Genomic DNA, 20517 nt, shown 5'->3' with positions numbered 1-20517 from the left:
GCTCGAACAGCCAACAATAATGCATAAAACCATCCCTTCTTTCTCACATGAACTCTTCGTTAGATACGGTTTGTTTACGCTCGAGGGACACCAAGATGGCGGATAGTAACGTTGCTAAGGTATTGGTCACGTGGGTGAAACCCAAGGATTAAAAACAATACGAACTACTGAACAGTAATATTGCTACAATCTACTGATTTCTGACAACTCCCCTTGGGTGAACATTTGGCAACAAACTATAACTCGGTACCAATAATAGATAAAAAATTCCCTTGTTCTTGCAGTTAAAGACAAATACATTACCTACTCAGGGTTCGTAAAAGCCTTGAAAGTCCTTGAAGATGCTCAAATTTAAGAATAGAAATTCAAGGCCTTGAAAGTACTTGAATTTGATGACTAGGGCTTGATTTTTGCAATGCTTTTTCTTTGGCAATTTTAAAGTTGAAAATTACAGTACTTTCATGGAAAAGCTGAGAAATAATATCAAATAATTTTAAAATTGCCTACGCAAACCTTTCCAAAAGTGGTCCTTCAATTTTCTACAACTTGGCCTTCAAAATCTTTGAAAAGTCCTTGAATTTCAACCTTTGGCATCTGTAGGAACCTGCTCCTATATAATAATATATTACTTTGATTGTTGTCTATTACCATAACAACATTTATTACACTCCAGCAGACAAAAATAAGCAGAAGTAGACTTATTCATAACCGGCAAAGACAAAATTGGGTGACGACAGTAACGATGGCAATATGGCAGTCCCCTAAAGATAACTCCAGATGTACGATATTGAAAGCCCGATTTCACGCAGCTATGTGTCTAGTTTTTAAAAAATGATAAACCATTAATATTGCCCACATGAATACTTGCTTCTGAGGGACCAGTTAATATTTATCGTGACCTGACAGATTTCGGTGTGAACCCGGGACTTTCTTCGTAACCTAAAAAACCTCAGGGTTATGTTAGTATGCAAATCAATGATTTAAGACAAAGAGAACATGGTAGTGTGAACACAAGAAATTAGCAATAAGCAGATGATCAAAGGTCGTCAGAACCAGCAGTCTGTATTGTAACATTTAATCCTGACAGCCTTCTTTGTTGGCATTTTATAGCAAACACACATAAGAGGAATGAGCAAGATGATGTGGCTGTTTTCAAACACTTATCATAACTTCGCAATAACTTTTCTGTAAAAAATGCAGGTTTGAGGTTTATTTATTTTTGCCTCACAAACTACCAGTCTCCTTAATTTTCCATATAGAAACTAGCTGTTGCAGAGTTATGGTTCAAACGAAAGTCAAGAGGCTTTCATAATTCAATTTTCCAGCGTTCTTTCTCGTTCAGGTTCTGAAAAAAGCCTCTCTTCCAAAAGGTAATGGATCACACGATACTGTAATAAAAAGATGACAAAATTTATTGCACCAAAGATTCAAAGGGCTGAACTACAAATACTTGATTAAGACCAGATCCCAGAGAGGTCATTGGAATCATCACGTTAAAGCTGATTGAAAAAGATGAAAAAACAGAGGGGCTACAATAGTCCAAAGCTCTCCAGCCTGAGATTGCGAGTTTCTGCAGGACCAGAAGAGAAATAACTTTACAACCGGAACTCACATATAAGCCATGTCGTTGAATACGCTTGTGATGTCATAGTAATCAGCCTCGCAAAGCACTACGTGAAAGTGGAGGAAAAACTTATCGCCGACGCAGAATCTGTATTGGCAGATGTGACACGCAAAGCAATCAAGGTGATACGTGTGCTCGCGGGCCCGCATCACCATTTCCAGCGGTAATATTGTTTTGGAGCAGTGTGCGCATTGTCCAGTGGCACCAAATAACCTGGAATGAAAATAAAGACAACTGGGTAAGGATAGCATTAAAAGGACTGAGGATAAAACCAAGTAAACGTCTAAGGAGAAAATCAATAAGGTAAAATATAGGGGTTGACTTTTAAAGCCTGGGACGCGTGTTACAATTTTGACTCTTATAAAATGCGGGCTAAATTTCAATCATGTTGCTTTGGTTTTATGATGACCAGGTGCAAATTGTGTTATCCAGAGAACAGTTTTGTTAAGCGGGCGATCGCAAATGGCAAAAGACGTTTTTTATCAGCTTCTGAAAGGACAACCCTCACCCGGACTATCAGACTACAGGATCAAAGGTCCGATCTAGACCAGCCTCCTTCGCAGACGTTCTTTGGGTTCGTCACGCAAGATTGCGTGACGAGCCCAGTCTGCGTAGGAGGCTGGACTAGACTGCCTGGTGAAGAAAGCAGTGAATGCACGATTACTCTGCAGCCAATGAATTATTGCTCATGTTGCGAATTTCAAGTTTAGTTTAGTTTTGTGTCCCCTGACCTCATGAAGTCTCATTGCTTGCTGTTTGCATGCCAAAGCAAAACTGTGTAAAACCTTTCCAAATTACGAGACCGACTTATTAACAGAAGTTTCTCGGAAAAAGCTTGTGAAATTTTCAGAGCAAACAACGCCACCATGTACAACAACAAATTCATTTAAACTGAGGTGAAAAGCAGCCTTAAGAAATCTAATCCTGAAAACTCTTCGCTAAAATATTCAGATAAGGCCGTCGCTATCATCAGTGTCTCTGATCATGACCAAGCTGGCCAGGCTCCAAAGTCAATAATCCTGTGCTGAAACGCTCACAAATTGAATTGAGGAACGCCCCTCGACTGCCCAAAGATTCATGATATGGAAAAGTTCGGCTGCAATCTTATACAATAACAAATATACTTCTTGTTATGCTAGACATGTTCAGATCCTTATCAGCTCAAGTTACCACGTGCGCTATTTTCATGTAAAACTCCCTCTCTGGGGGATTGGTCATTATTTATCCCCTGGGGTGGGGGTTGAAGGATTTTTGTGGGGTGATCACATGGTTTCTAAGAGCAGCGCAGGGGGGTCAGTCATCGTCAACATAGTATAAAGGGGGACTATTGACTGCCAATTAGCGTTCGAGGGAGGATCAGGTGAAGTATATCGCGACACAAACAAAATCCCCTAATACCGTCATCCCCAGCAATAATTAATGACAAAAGAAGAAAATTCATATTCGCTTGATAATGACCGTTCCCCAAGTACTGAGAAAATAGTCAAGTACTCGATGACTTTTTTTTTTTTTTTTTTTTTTACCACAATTGGCTGTAATGTCGCAATTTGATCGGCCAATTTGCCGTTGTCGATAAGAGAACAGACAACGCTGTTCGCATCAACGTGTCACGCAGTGGTCACGCCCTGAAAGAATCGTTTTATTTGACTTCGATATTGTGGTAAAAACAAAAAAAAAACAAATCGATGGATGTTTAGCGTGGTCTGTACTCTTACTGGCAACGATATTCGTCATCTCAGTGGTCAAAATTTGTTGCGAACTCACTCGGCTGAGCCTCCGGAGGTCACAACGTTTTGACCGCTGCAATGACGACTATCGCTGTCGATAAGAGTACAGACCACGCCAAACCACTCTGGATTTGGTAAATTTGTATCCGACATCTGAATGAAGTTCATCAGTCGCTAGGAAGTATCACCAAAGCAGCAGTAAAAATTTTTAAAACCAGTCAAATTAAATCATTATGTAACAGCGCTAAAGAAGGTTATCACCAGACTTTCTGCTAAAATAAAAAAGGCCTTGTCTGCAGGAGCTTATAGGTTACATAAACACCGCGACGTGATAAGTTTAACGCAAATAAAGGAAGAGATAAATAAAACTCATTATACGTTCAAATATATCTACGTGCCAAGGTCAATCAATAGCGCTGCGCGCCAGGTCTAAAAATAGATATGCCATCTTTGGACCCCCCGCTGGTTTAGGACAAACACTCGGAGTCTTTACAAGGACTTGTATGTGAAACGTGTCAGAAGCAAGACTATTTTCGCTCAAAAAATGCTCTAACTTTCCAAAATGGTTGCAACTAGGCATTGCTGTTGGGTACATGTAAAAATGACTCAAGATATCCAGAAAGATTGCCAGATTCGCTTAATCCGCCTAAAGAAATGCTTAAAAACGGTCGGAAAGCCTTCATCGACCGTTCCCAAAGCCGAAGCATGCATGACTTGGAACTTTGTCAACGCCGGATAAATGCGTGTTCTAGAAAGAATTTCCCAGTTGATAGTGTTAACTACAATACTTATATTTGTGCTGTACACTGAAGTCCTTGACAAAAGCCTTTTCAAACCGCTTGTTTGGAAACGTTACATAGACGATGATCTTCTCGCTATGGAGTACAAACAAAGCAATTGCAACAATAGAACGTTTCATTGAAAAAGCAAACAATCGTCATCCAACAATGAAATTTACGGCTGAAATTTCCGATAAGGAAACAACATTCCTGGACACCTACATCTATAATTATAAAGGCGAACGATTCGAAAAGGACGCAATCCTTGATGTGCGTACTCATTTTAAACAAACTGAGACATTTCAGTATACACACTAAAGTTCCCGTCACCCACAAGGAGTTAAGAAAGGCTTAATAAAAGGAGAGGCCCTTAGACTTCTCAGAGCAAACTCCTCTCAAACAATATTCGAAGAGAAGATTGCAAATTTCAAAGCGCATTTGCGAAAGAGAGGCTACCCAGAGGCCCTCATTAAGCTCTTCAACAGAAACCGAAGACGAACCAACGAATCTTGCCTTTTATTACACAATACCAACCATCAGTGCCAAACCTAAAGCAAATTCTCATGAGACACTGGCATTTAATAGAAACAACCAGTACTGAGTGAACTATACAAAAATTCGCCACTCGTGTCTTAAAAATTAGGGCGATCGCTCAAAGACATACTCGTGAGGGCCAAACTTTGAATAGGCATTGAACTGTTAGATCCTTAAGTTTCACGCGATCGACTTTACTTTCCTTTAGTATCCTCGCCTGAAGCCATTTCCCATCATCTATACTTGAATCAACTACATAATGTTTTCCCGACTTGAGGCAGTTACGAACACGAGCGATGAGGTCTGCTCATTTTCCGCTCAATTTCAAGCCTCTACACTTTAACCAACGCTTCAATTGTGTGTTTGTATGGTTCTCTTGGTCTTGCTCGAACTTTGAGCCAGGAACACCGTCGTTTTGATTTAAAATACGAGCTTTAGAGGCGTTTGAACTAGAGATGGGCGCATCATCGCCCATATTCATTTACTCGAGAAGCCTGTTTGTTTGTCCTAATCGCTCTAGGGAGTCAAAATTTCGTGACGTCACAAACGCGCAGCGCCATTGAGAAACGCCGTGTGTGGTTGTAATCTCGAAGTTATTTTTAAAATCTGGCGAAAACTTCTTGCAATTTACCACAGCCGGTTATTGATAACCCATACTGCTTTTACTCAGTTTCATTTTTATGGAAGTTATGCGTCGCATCACATAAACATCGATCAAAAAAAAAAATTAAATTTTTTCCTTTAAATCGTTAAGACATGAGTCACAATTTTCTAGTTCTGATACGTTATTTTGGGTAAGAATTCTAACTTTGAAAAGGAACCAATCTGTTGATTGATGTACCGGGGTTGGGGTGTTATAAAGAGTAAGGTGAGAAAACTTTCCCCACGAGAATAGTTTCGCTTAAAAACAATAAAAAGGAAACATGTTATGTCTTATAAATACACTGGCAACGGTCCTCAGCTGGTCACAGGCAAGAGGTGGCTGTCTTGGATCAATTCACGCGGGCTTAGTGGAATAATCGTTTGGATCCGATTATGTTGTTTGCGATGCCTGCGTGTAAAACTGAAGACAGATTTATGCTCCCAGACAAAAGCCGCTTATGGTAAATTTAATTTGTAATAGAGGGTGACAGAAGGTCGAATGGTAGCAGGGATATAATTTACTCATGAAGGCTTAGGCTTGAAAGTGGACATTTAAGCCTGAAGAAATGAGTTAACGAACTTTTTTATAGCTGCGGAATGAAACATGAATGCACAATTGATATCAGCGTTCTAAAGCATCTTTTGAATTCATTAGTGTCAGTGAATAAGGAAAAATATGAGTTAAGCTCTCACTCCCAGCTTGATCTGAATAAGAACACTCACAAACTGTTCATCCTGTTAAGGTCGTTGATTAATTACTGTAGTTGCTAATAAGCTGTGTCTGCGTTTCAAGAAGAGGGACTGACATACCACTCCTCGCGATACTCACAAGACAGTCTATTTGCAATTTTTACCTTCAAAAAAAATAAATAGAACACATACCAGATATGATGTACTAAGAATCTCTCGACTAAAACTCTCCCCTGAAAAATTCCTATCATTTATTTTATAAAAAATATATATATCAAAAAGAGAGAAACAAAATACAGCAAATTAACTCTACCAAAAAAAGCTGCGGGTGCTTGCTTGAAAATTTCCGGTACTTCTAACGGCTAATAAACTGTGGGAATTTACGGTTAAAGACTCACTTACTGGCCAATCACCAACAAGGTTCAAACTTTTTGCACGAAACAAAGTTTAGCTTGGTGCCTCATTTAGGAAATAACAGTTATTAGTAACTTTAGGCGGTCGATCAATGAAATCATGCAGAATTGGATAGTGCAGCTCTTTGTGATGGAGCACAGCGTGTAGTGGGTACTCAACCAGACATAACAATACATTTGAGAACTAAAGAATTTTCACTCAGCATTCATCATGGAAGAATCTTTACAGCCGGCTTAAAAAAATGGTCAAAAGCGTTTAGTAATGCGTACCATACTTCTTATATAAATATAAATAGAAAAATGGAACATTCTTTAAGTTCTTAACTAGTTTTGTAATACGTTGCCGTTTTTGGTCTTAATTTATAAACTGATTGATTTGGCTGTTAGCCAGTTTTCATTCAGAAAGGTTTATAACGGGTTGATCAGGAAATTCAATTCTGCGGAATTACCGGAGTAACTGATCTGGGTCAAGGTTATGACCATCCAAAGGAATTAAAACTATAAAGCGAAAATCTGAAAATTCTACGAACTAATCCTGATGTTTTTCTATCTTCATCATTATTTCGCAGCAATGGAATTTTTTAGATCACAAAGAAAACGTTATATCTTATTCTCAGTCTTCTGAGCCGTAAATTTCCAACAGAAGAACTGAACAACTTTGAAATCTGGGAAAATCTTGATTCTCACGTACTTAAGATTCGTGATATATTTTTTCTTATACGATCAAATGGATGGATACACAGATTATTTTTTCTGTACTCAGAATACCCATGCTTTACCTGATGTAGTCTCGTTTACAAAGTGTTAAGTCTTCTTTGAGGTAAAACTTGAAACCCAAGTCCGCCAGCTTTATGTTGCAGTAGGAACACTTCAAACACTGTTCGTGCCAAAACTGGTCCAAAGCTCGCAGCAAAAACTTCTCCTCGATTGTTTTGCCGCATTGCGCACAGATTTTCACTTCCTTGGCCACTACTTTATGAATTTTCTTGTCGTCATTTTTATTGTGATCTAAATAAGATAAAATAAATTTTCACCACGAAGTTTTCCTTTCAATCTTCATGAGTTTTGTGCTTCTCACTCGCCCAAGTCGAGAGCATTTGTAACATGTACTAATTACATCTTCGTTTTTGTAGCCTGCGTGAAGCCTCACTGATCCTTCGCTAAGTGATCAGTGGGGCTGCACACAGGCTACGTTTTTGTAGTTTACGTGCTAAAAGATGGTCAGGATACTTGAAGAGGTACTGTCCTCTCAACCGTGAGTAAAATTTGCCTTCAAGTTTACAAGACGGTCGCAACAGGAAGGATATTCTCATATGGACAATCGAAAGCAAATGCAAACAGTAAAAACTGCTGAATGGCAGACAGCTATCTTTGTACGGCAGTTAAATTAATGAAAACGCTAGTGGCCTTTAGCGCAATTATGAAAGTCGCCGAACAGATATTAGGTTTGAGAGAGGCCCTTGGAAGGCGATGAACACCTGTTAGAAAGCTGATACTTTTAGCATGAAAACTATGGGGAGTTGGTTTCCTAATATAAGACACTGAATTCCCCAAAGCATTGTATGACTCAAATCTTATCAGCATTGGCGTAAAATCAAGAATAATATGTTTAGAGTTAGCTTTCAACCCTAAGTTTACTTCCCACCCAAAAGTGCATTTTGTAGACAGTCGGTCAGTAAAAGGAAATTTGCAAGTTCGGATGTAGATTGATCGACGCTTTATTTATGTTGAGGCAAGAATTCCCTTTGCATAAGTATCTTGTTTCTACTCAGTGAAGACATTTGTGTCTCGAGAAACTGGTTAAACCAGTTTCTTTATTCTTCGTATAAGATGAAAAACTTGGCTTGGTTTCGTATCATTACATATTTACGCTCATTTTTTTTCTTTGAGGCCGAGTGCCTCGGCTAAACACATTAATAACAGCAATATCAATGACAAACGGTTTTAACTCATCGATTAATGACTTAATCTGACACGATGCCATCCGCCGATCTTTCAATAAGCAGTCAATTAGATGTTAAGAATATCTAAGAGTAGACAACCTTGCCAGTATTTTCCCTACTTTTAGCTAATCATTGCAACAGTGCGAGAAGTTTACTACGGAAATTCTACTGCAATGATTGATGCCTCAGACAGGTCAAAAAGGAAATTGATATACATGCATATCTGCGCCCCTTTTGACCGATACATCCGCTCTGTTTTTCAGTTTAGAGGTGCTCGTAAACTATTAATCATGACAGATTTTTTTTTCCAGCTTTTTATATCGAACATAACTGCGACAAATCAGGCAAAATTCTTACTAGAACGAATAGAGTGGTGATTTTTTGGGTAACGGTTTCAAAATTGGATTAAAAAGGAATTGTTGTGTTCTCTTTGCCTAAAGACAGAAACACAGAGTTTTTTTTTTTTTTCAACAATATTGAGGATATGTTGAACATTTTTTATTATGGAACCCTTTTTTCCCCTCATACCCTGCCGTCGATTTAACTGCCGAAAGCTGTGCTAAATTGTCAAACCATTATCGATCTCTAGAGATTAAAAATACAATGAAAGGCGCACCGTTCGCTTCAATTGGCTTCAATTCAGATATCACTGACTCATAATGTAACCTAAGGGCCTAACATCTTGCTCTACACGATCTAAAAGATAAAACTGGGAAATGACGCTCTATCATATTGAAGATTTCTTGCAAGAGAATTCTCCAACTGGCGAATTGTAGCGATGATCAAATCATTTTCAGTTGAGCAAAGATATTTGACAAGAGCACACAAACTCGTGATGATCTAAAACGTTGAGTTAACCACTTAAACAATATTTAGATATCATGTCTACTTCTTACCCATAGTGCACAGATATTCTGCCGTTTAAAGATTCGCGGCAGTTTCTTCGCCTGTTGTTCAGGTCGCTGGTCTCCGGCAGAATCTGACACTGCCTTCAAAGGTGGATACCTGATTTAAGTCGGAATTATTGTAGATCGTGTTTCTGTACACAACATATTTTGGGTTTAAATAGTCCAGGGTCCTAAATCAATGAGAACTCTTGAGATACGACTGACTAAAGCGAGATAAGGACTGAATCCGGATTGTTTGATTTTTGGTTCTATACACCGCTGGCTGTGTTTCAAAACGCGCCAAGGTGAAGAAACCAGAAGGACATGAGGCCCCTTTCACAAGCGCCTGTCGCTCAAAACAGGAAGTGAAAATGGACAATTTCAATTATAGGTTGTAACCTCGCGAAATACTTTTCTGACTTGATATGGGCTAAAAGATGAGTTTTAGGTGGGGAAATTTTAGAAATATATTTTCTAGCGCCATCTGGTTTTTGTCCAAGGGGTTTTGAAAATATCTTCACTCTCATCGTAAAATAACATTGTAAGTGAAGTATCTCTCTTTTTTTTTAAGCAAGTGTTTATTTTAATTTTGTTTGTTCCAAGGTGAGGAATGCAAGGTTATGGCCTGACTATAAAGTGGATATCGGAAACCAAGATGTTACCATGCAATACGAGTACCCAAGACACATGCAGAGTAAGGCGCTCTTTTGTACTTAGATATCTAAAATCTTAGACGGAGTTATTCCATTATTCCATTATTCCATGAAAAAGTATATCATTGCAAGCAATTGTCTTCCATTTTCTAGCGAGAATTAAGCGTTTGTATAGCGTTTAACGTAATCAGCCATACGACACCTCTCTTCTTTTTTTTTTTTTTTTTTTCGTAATAGTGTTGCAATGAATAAAAAAGGAAACAAAGCAACAAGGTCATGTTTCGATCAGCATGCTTTACACAGTGATTAAAAAGGTTACAATAAGGTTATAAATGAAACAGGCAGAAATTACAGTATTTTTTATTTTTTTATTTTTGGAGATGTTAGATCACAGTTTTCCAGGGTTGTTTTAGGGCGGTGGTCTTGAAGAGGCAGCACGAGACCTCGGCCTAAAAAGTTGTATTTCCAGGCCTTAAGCTTATATCATTGTGCAATCGTCAAAAATATTAAACGGAAGCGCTAACTTTCAATTTTTTCACGGCTCTTTTCTGTTCTCACCCTGGCTGATGCTAATCCCTCTTGGAGGAGAATCATCTGGCACGGTTGCATGGGTTGGTGACATGGTAAAAATACTTGCCAAGAATAAAACAGAAAAAGAAATTGAAAAATACTTAAAATCAACTTGGAGAAAATGTGAAAAAAAAAAAAAAGAGACTCTGAATAACTTGCCATTTGGGCAATGCCTTACACGCTACTCAAATCCGTATGTATAAACAGAGGTCAGCCCCACAATTTATCAAGTATGACCTGGTACTGAAATTCGTGCATTTCGTTGAGGTGAACAACTTGGGGTTTCGCATGATCCATTCAGAATAAAATACAAGTAACAAGACAAATACACTGAATTAAATCAAATGAAAATTTTTTCAGAGTTGAATAACAAATTTCTTCTTTACGATGGAAACAACTTTTCTCTTTGTCTTTCATGTCCTTGAAAAAGATTGTAAACTACAATAGTTCCATTTCCGGCGATGCTGCTTTGTTTATTTTTTTTCTTAATGGGAAATTTCCACACACCAGGGCTAAGGAATAGGTTAAGGTTTGAGATAAGACGCATCTTCACAACTTTATAATACTAAATTTATTTTGTGTCGAGTAGGTTTCCTTGCCATAGAATAAATTGTGCTGGAGTGTTATCGTCCAGCTTTGGAAACCTTTCAGTTTTAAACTAGCTATTTTTACTTTAGGCAGCTGTTTCTGAACATTCTCAGCTGTAACAAGGTGCGGGTTTTCCGGTAAGCCAGGGTGGTCTCTCATCTTTTTTATCTTAAAATAGATTTCCGCCTTGTTTCTTACAAAAAACACAACAAAGCAGTCCTGCTTTTGAATAGGGAAAAGCTGTTCAGTGACTTTTTTTTATTTTAATTTTTTTCTTAAATTTATTCTGCCCTTTTTTAGCTTTTGTTAATTCCGAAAATGGCTAAACTTCTCTGCAGTCTTCTGTGCAATAAAATATTTTTTGATTTCTAAAATATAATTGGTATTACAAACGTAACAGAGGTTACTCATTTCTGATCCGATCAATAAATAGGAGACGAGTACCAAATAGAATCATTGCACACAATGGATCAGAAAACTCGTGTGTGTATAACCTGTTTTACCTTCGTTCTGTATTATCCTCTCTTCCCCTTCCCTCCCCTCCCCTTCCCTCTCCTCCTCTCCCCTCCCCTCTTCTCCTCCCCATTCCCCTCCCTCCTCTCCCCTTCTCCCCTCCCCTCTCCTCCTCTCCGTTCCCCTCCCCTCCTCTCCTCTTCTCCCCTCCCCTCCTCTCTCCTCCTTCCCCCACAGACCACAGACTCCTCTCATAATAAAGAGTCAATGGCACAAGTCTTTGCTTCTCAATCTAAACTATTTGAGATCGTTATTTGGAATCTGTGTTTTAGTTTCATTTAAAGGAAATTTTATCATTACTGTCAACGTTGTCGAAATAATAAGAGAGACTAACAAGGACTAAGGTTTTTTCGAGGATAACAAAGTCTTTTATTTAATGCGGCGTTTTCTTTAGAATCTTTAAAATGTTAATTTTTTCCTATGACCTCATTTTAAGAATAGATGCTCTTTCTTGGTTAAACTTGTAAACTGCTATTATTTTCGGCGGTCCTGCAATAACAAAACAAATACACACCGATAGTTGGATAATTTGATTTTATCAGCTTAGTTAATAATGTAAATTTGCCGCCATTAGGAGTTTAAAAAGCTGACGTTTTGAGCATTAGCATTAGCGAATAGAGTGATTGTTGCCTGTGTGAGGTGTATGGACAGAAAATGGATCCACGCTTTTGGCGGGAACATGGTAACGTGAAAAACGCAAGAATAAATTAGTTGAATGAAAACCGAAGGGATTTAAAGTGGCCACTTAAAAGATGCTTTATGTTAATTGTCAGAGCCATTCAAGATGGAGATGTTCTGACTCTAATGAAGGAGTGGACATATTGGTAGTTGAGATAATTTGGGATGGTAGTTTAGGTTTCTTACGGGCAGGATTGATGTTGAAACATTACACAGCCTATTATCACATGGCCGCGCATGCATAATCCCATAGAAAACCATCAAGAAACCTGACCTGGGGCCTGTTTCTCGAAAGTCCAGGGGCCCGTTTCTCGAAAGTCCCGCTAACTTAACGGGCCCGTAAAGCTGTTCTGTTTTCATTCAAGATGGGAATTTCAAAAGTTTTGAAAATGATACAATAAAACTATCAGCTAAAGAAACAAAAAAGACTGGTTTGGATGTCATAACCTGCTTTCCCATCTTTTAAGTTTTTATTTTAAAAGATGGTTTCGGGCCCGTTAAGTTACCGGGACTTTCGAGAAACGGGCCCCAGGTAACTTAACGGGCCCGTAAAGCTGTTCTGTTTTCATTCAAGATGTGGATTTAAAAAGTTTTGAAAATGATACAACAAAACTATTAGCTAAAGAAACAAAAAGGACTGGTTTGGGTGCCCGAACCTGCTTTCTTATCCTTTAAATTTTGATTTTAAAACATGGCTTCGGGTCCGTTAAGTTACCGGGACTTTTGAGAAACGGACAGGTTGACGTGAGCCGGTCCGGAAGAAGCAGTTCAGCCCTACACTCACACGGCTTTGTCGCAAAACTTAAAGGAAAAATAAAAAGAATCCAAAAAAAGGCGCGTTTTTCGATGAAATTCTGAGTTCCTGTTCTGACTCGAAAGAGCAAGTGGAAGTTTTCGTAGAATCTTTTTTGTAGTTGAATGGCCCCTGCATACTTGTATTCGAAACAAATTCTACCAACTTTAAATTTCTTGTTTTTCGCTCTTTTTTTTTTCAGTTTCCTTTCGTTCACAAATTTGTCGTAGGAATAGCTGAATTGAATGGAGCGAAGGGCTAACGCTCGAAACGTCAGCTTTTATAATCGTAACGGTGGCCAATTTACCTTTTCAACTTTATTGATATATTCAAATTATTTCGTTACCCCCACCGACACAGCCCCAAACAGTTTCTTTAGAAACTATCAGCCTTTATTCATATATAGCTGAATTGAGTTTGCCACGAGCACTTGTTTTATCATATTACGCAGGAGCTGAATATGCGAAATGAAAGCAAGAGAATTATGTGTAAGGTCATGGTCCAACCACTTAGATAAAGAAACAAGCTCATTCTAACCTTGTGTCATAATTGCCTGCTTCCCAAAGGTTAATGCCATCCACTTCTTTTATTTGCTTCTATGACCTGCTTTCGTTTAAAGGCTTTTGATATAAACTGTGGATTGAAACCTCTCACTCGGTTAAATTGGAACCTTTTGTTTGTGTTGTCCAAGTCTTTTTCAGCCCTTTCTCTAGCTAAATATTCTCGCTTGCCATATTCCGGTACGCAAAATGGAAAACACGGTTCCAATTTGCTAGGATGGTTTTTGTTGATTGCAGAAGCCAAGTCACTCTGCTGTGCGGCGTCCTGTGGTTCATTGGGATTCGCCGCTATACTGTCGCTTTGCGAGTCACCTTGTGCCGCGATACAGGCAGAAATCATCAAAAATAGAAAGATTTTGAGCATCTCGTTCATCTACAAAAAGATAATTTTCCACTTCATTTCAGTGAGTATCGCATGAGACTCATTTAAAGATATGCATATAGTTTATTCCGCATTTTTTTCCATTCCGGACTTCAGGAGGGAGGGGGGAGGCTGGGGGCTCGGAAGATTTTGTTGGAATCATAATGATATTTACCTCAAATGAAATTTCAGTTTTGAATACATTTTTTTCTATACTCAACCGATGCAGTATGAATGAAAAAAACCTTATCCTGCATAGCCAGATTTCTAACGCAAGGAAAAGGGAAGGAGAGAGAGGGAGAATGTAATAAAAGAAAAAAACTCAATTTTCTTTGTTCCCCCCCTCCCCCCCCCCCTCTTAACTCCTTTAGCGACGACTGATCTCCACTCTGTTCCCCTGAAAACCATGTGATTTCCCAAAAATCCTCTGGGCCTCAGCCCCAGGCGATGATAATAGTGACTGGTCTCTGATGTGGTCAAAGAAAAAGGTTAAAAGAAAAAGGCAAACAAAGTAATTGATTGCATTGTGATTAATTCATTGTCTCGATGATGACGTGATGAAAAGAAAACGAAAGAACTTTTTCTTGATATCTTAGAGTGTATATCCGATTTCAGGAAAAGCATTCAAAAAACCATAGGAATGTAGTTTATCGACGTAATTAATTCATGATAGTCAATTTGTTTTTTCAACATTTTCTTTGGCCTTTTTCAAAGGCTAAATCGTGAAGGTCTTCTATTCCAAGCTCGCTTTTAACTCAGAGAGCAATTTTCAACTTTGTTACACACTCCACATTCATTTTACAAAGGCTTCGTCAACTGGGTTACTGGTCTCATAACAAAGGACAGAGCACTTCGCTTTATCATAGGTTTGAGCCGGCATTGAATTAACATAAGCATGCTCTCTGTGGAGTAACTAAGCGAACGGTGGAACCTCCGGGATGAGCAGGATTGTTTACCAATTCACAAAAACAATTCTCGATCGTCAGCTCTTTAAATAACAGGCTCTGAATGGCCAAACAGTTTCTCCAGTCCTCCATCCTACCTCCTGTCATCCAATAGGTTGAATGAAGCTCAGAGCTTCAATTGTCTTTAATGAGCTTCTATTTGACTGCTAGCAAAATTCCAATCAAGAAACTGCGCACTCACTGCTAGCAAACTTCCAATCAAGAAACTGCGCCCTCAGCAAGTAGAGTTACATGTATGTCGTACACACTCACGAGCAATGATTGAGAAGTAAATTGAAAACAAAATGACGGTGAAGATAGACAGTTTGTTTAGTAGCTTTGATGGAGTTAAATACCCTAATAAATTTCCTTGCAATATTTTCTGATATTTCCTTCAATTACATCATGATTGCACAAAATCATCACAAATCCACGACCTAGCTTTCCAGGAGTCTCCTATAGCATAGTGGTCAGTAGAGCATCCGAGGTACAAATTGGAAAGCTGTACTCTGTAGTTCGACTCTTATTGGTAGCACCTGGAGTTCTCTTTCTCCGAGTATGCCTGTGCCATGCACTGATTACTATCTTCTTTCATTTTCTGATATACTGTTCATTTAGTCTTTTGGACATTCGTTTTTTGGTGGAAGACGTTTGCTTTTGCAGACTGAAACTCTTCTTGCAAGGATGGTTAAAGATAATATTGTAAATTAGTAAGTATTGCTATGTTCATTGTGAAAATACTGTTAGAATTAAGCTTTTTTTGTAGGTAGTTTCACGCCAAACCATGGTAGCTGAACAGGAAAGGTGGAACTGAAAAACATCAATATGGCGCGCTTGCTCTGAAACTTATTGATTTAAGCGCTTATAAATTTTCCTCTGATGTCAAGTAAAAATGATTTGTTGAATTTTAGAGCTAATATTCTGAAGTGAACTGAAAATCACAATCAGATGTTGAAAGATTTTTCTTGCAGACGGGCAGAAATTTGGCATGATAAGACGGCATGGCTCCTTGTCACTCTACAACATATGCGAGCATAGCATAGCGTCTGCATCTCATTCGACAAATTACAAAAACTCACCTTCAAGGGATATGAAAAGCTTCTAGTTTGACAAAGGTGGAGCCTGAGAAAACTTTGTGAAAATGGCTGGTAAGCTGTCAACTGTCAAAGCCAAACTAAAGTGCGGATCAACGCGGATCAACTAAAGTGCGGATCAACGTGCCTTCTAGAAACGATGCCCAGTTGGTGACACTGAAAAGACTTTTTTGTCAACATTTTCATATTATTAAAGTATTGACAAAGCATAAAAGAAAGCGGCTTTTATGATAAACCTCTTTTACGCGTAACTTTTGTCCACTTAACATGATTTTGAACGAACTTCTCAGGAAATTGACTTTCCTAGCGAACAATCATATCACATGCTGAGGAAATTGTGGGCAATCCATTTACTGTGCAAGTTTTCATTTTAAAAGTATTGTTGCAACTCAATGTGAAGGGAATTGGAAAAATAAAGAGAAACTCTAGTTTCCAAGCTGTTGGCGGTCAAATGACTCAGTTGTATGTCTCTGTAATTTTCCTTCCCTTTCTCATATCGCGACATTGATCCAACTCGAACAAATGAAATCTGATTTACTGATTGTGCAAAACGCGACAAGAAATTCGACAAACTATCCTAGCCCACACGCTTCCTATGACGTAGATGGGCAGAAAATTTTACCCACGAATCTAAATTTAGATTTCTTTTCACATTTTATCAGAGAAAAGTTTAGCTGCTCTATACATTTTTTCCCTTACTCATTTGCCAGCAGAATCCCCATAAATTCTTAACAATTGATGGCTCGTTATTTCTTCGGGCGAGATTAATTTTTTTGAGTAAATAAATTGCAATATTTCTACAATATACAGGAAACAGATCACTAAATCCGTTACTACTTCTTTTCCTTTCATGCTTAATTAACCTTTCTTCGATGAGATAATGCTATTACTTATCTCAAAATTACTCGCGTAGAAAAATCACTCTTGTGAAAAAATGTTTATCTTTCAGCCCAAGTCTGCCCGCCTCAGCAAAAGAAAAATCAACATAGCTTACCCGAGAAGTTTCGAAGTAAATGATGTTGTTTACTTTTCTTTTGAATACCATCGTGCAAGGCTGAAATTAATTAAACTTTTAGTTGTCTCTGTAAAATAATAACAATTGTTGACGGTAAATAGAACAAAAAGGAGCAGCTGACTCGATTTAGGGATTAAAATAGCGATCTTATGACACTAACCGATGCTCGCTCCGGTTTCTAAAATGTTTGGGGATGGCAAACAGATTTTCAGTATTCCTGTTGTGTCTCTCTAAGATAGGGCACCATTAGTTGGTCTTCGGCCCTGAATTAAAGTAGCTAATGTCAAGAAGAACCTTTCGAATTAATATTTCTAGTTATGAACCTTCAAGAGTTTCCATTATTGTTCGTTGTGAAGTTGTAACCCTTCACACATCTGTAGCTCCGAAAACACGCCTTGAGGTCATTAGTTCCACAGATTAAGTATGACTATTTTTTTTTTCTTTCTTGGAAAGCACCGTTCGGCTCGTCATTCACTAGAGTCAGTACTCTAGAAGTCAGAGGTTTCTATTTCACTATCGCATAAGCGATTCAAATTAATTTGCTTTACATATTTTACCTTATCTCATGAAGAATTTTTTTCATCATTGCATATGCAACAAGTCTTTGGAACCAATGGAAATTATGATTACCGAGATCGTTCGGTGATAATTGAGCTTTCTTAAAAAATTTTTATAAAAATTGAAATGCATTTTAAGAGGATTACCAAACCTGTTTTATCAAATAAGTAGCATTTAATGAAATCAATTTAAGACCACAAAAGAACGCTTAACCTCGTGTAATCTCGAATAATTAGTTCAATTAATTAAAAAATATTTTCTTAACTTATGAAAAAGTATCCGTTGTTTTAGTTCGCTAATCATTGAGTGAAAAAAAAAAACCCTGAAAAACGTTATTTCTTTACATTAGGAAGAAGACTGTAAAAAACGAATCTATAGGTCTGGACTATAATAAAAGCATTTCAAAAGTCTATAAAAGGGAACTGTTTTAATTTCATATGCAAGAAGCAAGACGTCCATCGTGTGGGTAGGTACCTAAAAGATCTCGAGACCTCCTTCCCTTTTTCGCCACCCGTTTTTCCCAAAAACGTAATCAATCAACTCAAAATTTTTTAAAACTTTAGCGAAAATCTGGGATGAGATGGAACCACTTGTCTAGTTCTCAGGCCGTAAAAAGAAGAAAGAAGCACAGTTTTAAAGACAAGGAGAGACCAAATACAACGTAGCTGCCTTTTCGCATTGATGACGAACAACTTCTTATTTGTCGCCCACTATTTTGGACGTCACCTTTCTTTTCTTTGAAGCAAAGATCCCATACTATGACAATGTTATTGTCGCTGAATATTACAGTTGAGAAGGCGCAGTCAAATTCAAATTTCAAGAGTGTCTTACTTAAAAATGCATCTCGTAGAAATATGAATCTCATATCGGTATACACAGATTAAACGTTGTCATCAGGAAATTTTTTCTAACCTTCTCGAATCCAAAATCTCGTCCGACGGGTGGAGTCTCACAAGTCTCTTGGAACCAGTGAAGAAAACCGACCGGCGTTTGGCGAAGGTAGAAGTTGGAATCATGGTGCCTAGGTGGTTCATTTTTAAAGTGCTACTGAAACGAAATTTTCGTATCTGAAATATTTGCTCTAACCTGTAGTTTTGAATATGCTGATCATCATGAGATAATTTGCTTTGGCCAAAAAGAAGCGAAAGATATCTTTTTTAACCGTTCAAATCAAAAATTTTACACAAAACCATGTCCGGGTCCTGGTACCGAGCGAAATGGATTGATGACGTCACTGGTTGTGTTCACTCCGATAGCGTGGTTTATTTCACTCACTGTTTGTTTGTATTCGCGGGCGAAGGAGATGGCAGGTATTGAAGTTTTGTCAAGTGAATCTTCTTCTGAACGAAGCGAAGTTGTCTCCAGTAGCGAAGACGAAGATGGTGGCGTAAAATGGGGTTGACAGGCCTACACGACTCCCAAGCGTGTGTTTTGCCTATTCAAAGTTTAGCCCTCACGAGTATGTCTTTGAGCGACCGCCCTCTTTTGTAAGATACGAGCGGCGGATTTTTGTATAGTTCGCTCAGTAGTGGTTGTGTTTCTATTAAATGCCAGTTTTTCATGAGAATTTGCTTTATGTGTGGCACTGAGTACGCACATCAGGGATTGCGCCTTTTTCGAATCGTTCGCCTTTGTAGATGTACGGCTAACAATTAATTTCTTTCCGTAACGTTTAAACGAAAAAAAAAATTACGGTTACTTTTTTTTTTAACGACCAACGGTTGGAATTTGTGATAAAGTCGGCCGTTTATGGCAACGAAGATGCATTCTGTTTGCAGATTATCAAGACGAACGTTTCTGCAAGTTTTGAGACATTTTTCGCAATACAACATGCCATTGTTACTAATTCAGTAATATGTTAGTTACCATTATCGTAACGGTTATAGAAATTCTTATTATATATTTGTTGTGTTGGAGAGCTCCTATAAACTTTTTTAATTAGAAAAAGGCATGAACCTTTTTTTGCACGACTCATTTCACGTTTAAGTTTCTTATCTTTTTATGCTGGCGTCGCCCAAGGGGCCGACCACTTAACTTTTGAGGGGGGGTGGGCGATTTTGAAAAAAATTTCCTACAAGCGCTTGTTTTCAAAAGGTTGCTGAAATTCAACGACTCAAGCTATGCACGTGAGATTCTCAGATCTATTACAATAGTTGATTCCGCTGCTTTTTTCCGACGATTTGATTTTTTTTAATTCTGCCATTGATTGGTATCAGACGATGCCGCGATGCTCGATCTCATTACTTCAAATTTAACTGAAAATCCTTAGTACTTCGGTTTCTCCATACTTTTCCTGCGTAACCGGCTATAAAGGTCTGAAAGCAAGTTTGACTCAGTTTTATTTACCATTTCATGGCGTATTCGATGGATAAAACCTTCCGTGATCGATTGACCTTCAGTATTTAACAGGAAAAAGGGCATTTAAAATATAAAAAATGACTGCATTTTTCCAAATCATTGTTTTTCCAAATCATAGCCAAAATTTTAACCGTTAGCAGAAAAACCACCCTTTGAGACCCATTGTTATTCCGTAACAACTTAAGCCATTTGTCACAAACTTGGACTAAAACTAACATCCCCAGAGATCATCAACAACCGATTTATTTGTGTAGTGAAGGTAAAATCCAATCTTTTCAGTTTTTTTCCTAGTCTTGTTGAGCTATTTTCATTTCATGAAGAATTATTTCTCGCTCAGAACTAATAAATACAGGTTTACCGTAAACTTGACACCCAGCAAATTTCTGTCCAACTGAAACTGAAAGACAAAAAATATCCTAACAGGAATATTATGAAACTCTTTGGTGGCGAATTTGAAGTTTCTTTATTCTTCTTCACACTTCTTACGCACCTCGCACCAGTTAATTCACGAGCAATGTTCTTTTTTTTTCACTTGCTCATTTATGAACGATTATTTTCGCGCTTTACGTGCGAATATATGCCGCCCCGCATAT

The 20517-nt window shown here is 38.1% G+C and overlaps 1 protein-coding gene and 1 long non-coding RNA gene across 5 annotated transcripts; one reads left to right on the top strand and one right to left on the bottom strand.

The window, feature by feature from the left end:
- Positions 1-1195: 1195 nt before the first annotated feature.
- LOC111343687 (LIM domain only protein 3) lies at positions 1196-9389 on the bottom strand. The gene is made up of 4 exons (XM_022950872.2): positions 9249-9389; positions 7189-7417; positions 1613-1837; positions 1196-1388 (listed from the first exon to the last, which is right to left on the bottom strand). The coding sequence occupies exons 1-4, from the start codon at positions 9250-9252 to the stop codon at positions 1379-1381; spliced, it is 468 nt and encodes a 155-aa protein (XP_022806607.1). The 5' UTR covers positions 9253-9389; the 3' UTR covers positions 1196-1378.
- Positions 1801-16448, top strand: LOC148723377 (uncharacterized). Of its 4 annotated transcripts, none has more exons than XR_015991590.1 (4): positions 1801-1927; positions 9843-9933; positions 13832-13998; positions 15518-16448. It is a non-coding gene; the product is annotated as an uncharacterized LOC148723377 (long non-coding RNA). The 4 variants fall into 4 exon arrangements; XR_015991589.1 differs by lacking the exon at positions 1801-1927 and adding an exon at positions 9237-9349; XR_015991592.1 differs by having other exon boundaries at positions 11140-16448.
- The last annotated feature ends 4069 nt before the right edge of the window (positions 16449-20517 follow it).

This window comes from Stylophora pistillata, chromosome 9 (assembly GCF_964205215.1).
Source record: "Stylophora pistillata chromosome 9, jaStyPist1.2, whole genome shotgun sequence".
Taxonomy (NCBI): Eukaryota; Metazoa; Cnidaria; class Anthozoa; order Scleractinia; family Pocilloporidae; genus Stylophora; species Stylophora pistillata.
This window is presented reverse-complemented; position numbering and strand designations above follow the sequence as displayed.

Coding starts and splice junctions, on each gene's coding strand:
- LOC111343687 (XM_022950872.2), bottom strand. Junction 1,838..7,188: donor TGTAAACGAGACTACATCAG/GTAAAGCATGGG, acceptor TTTTCATTCCAG/GTTATTTGGTGCCACTGGAC.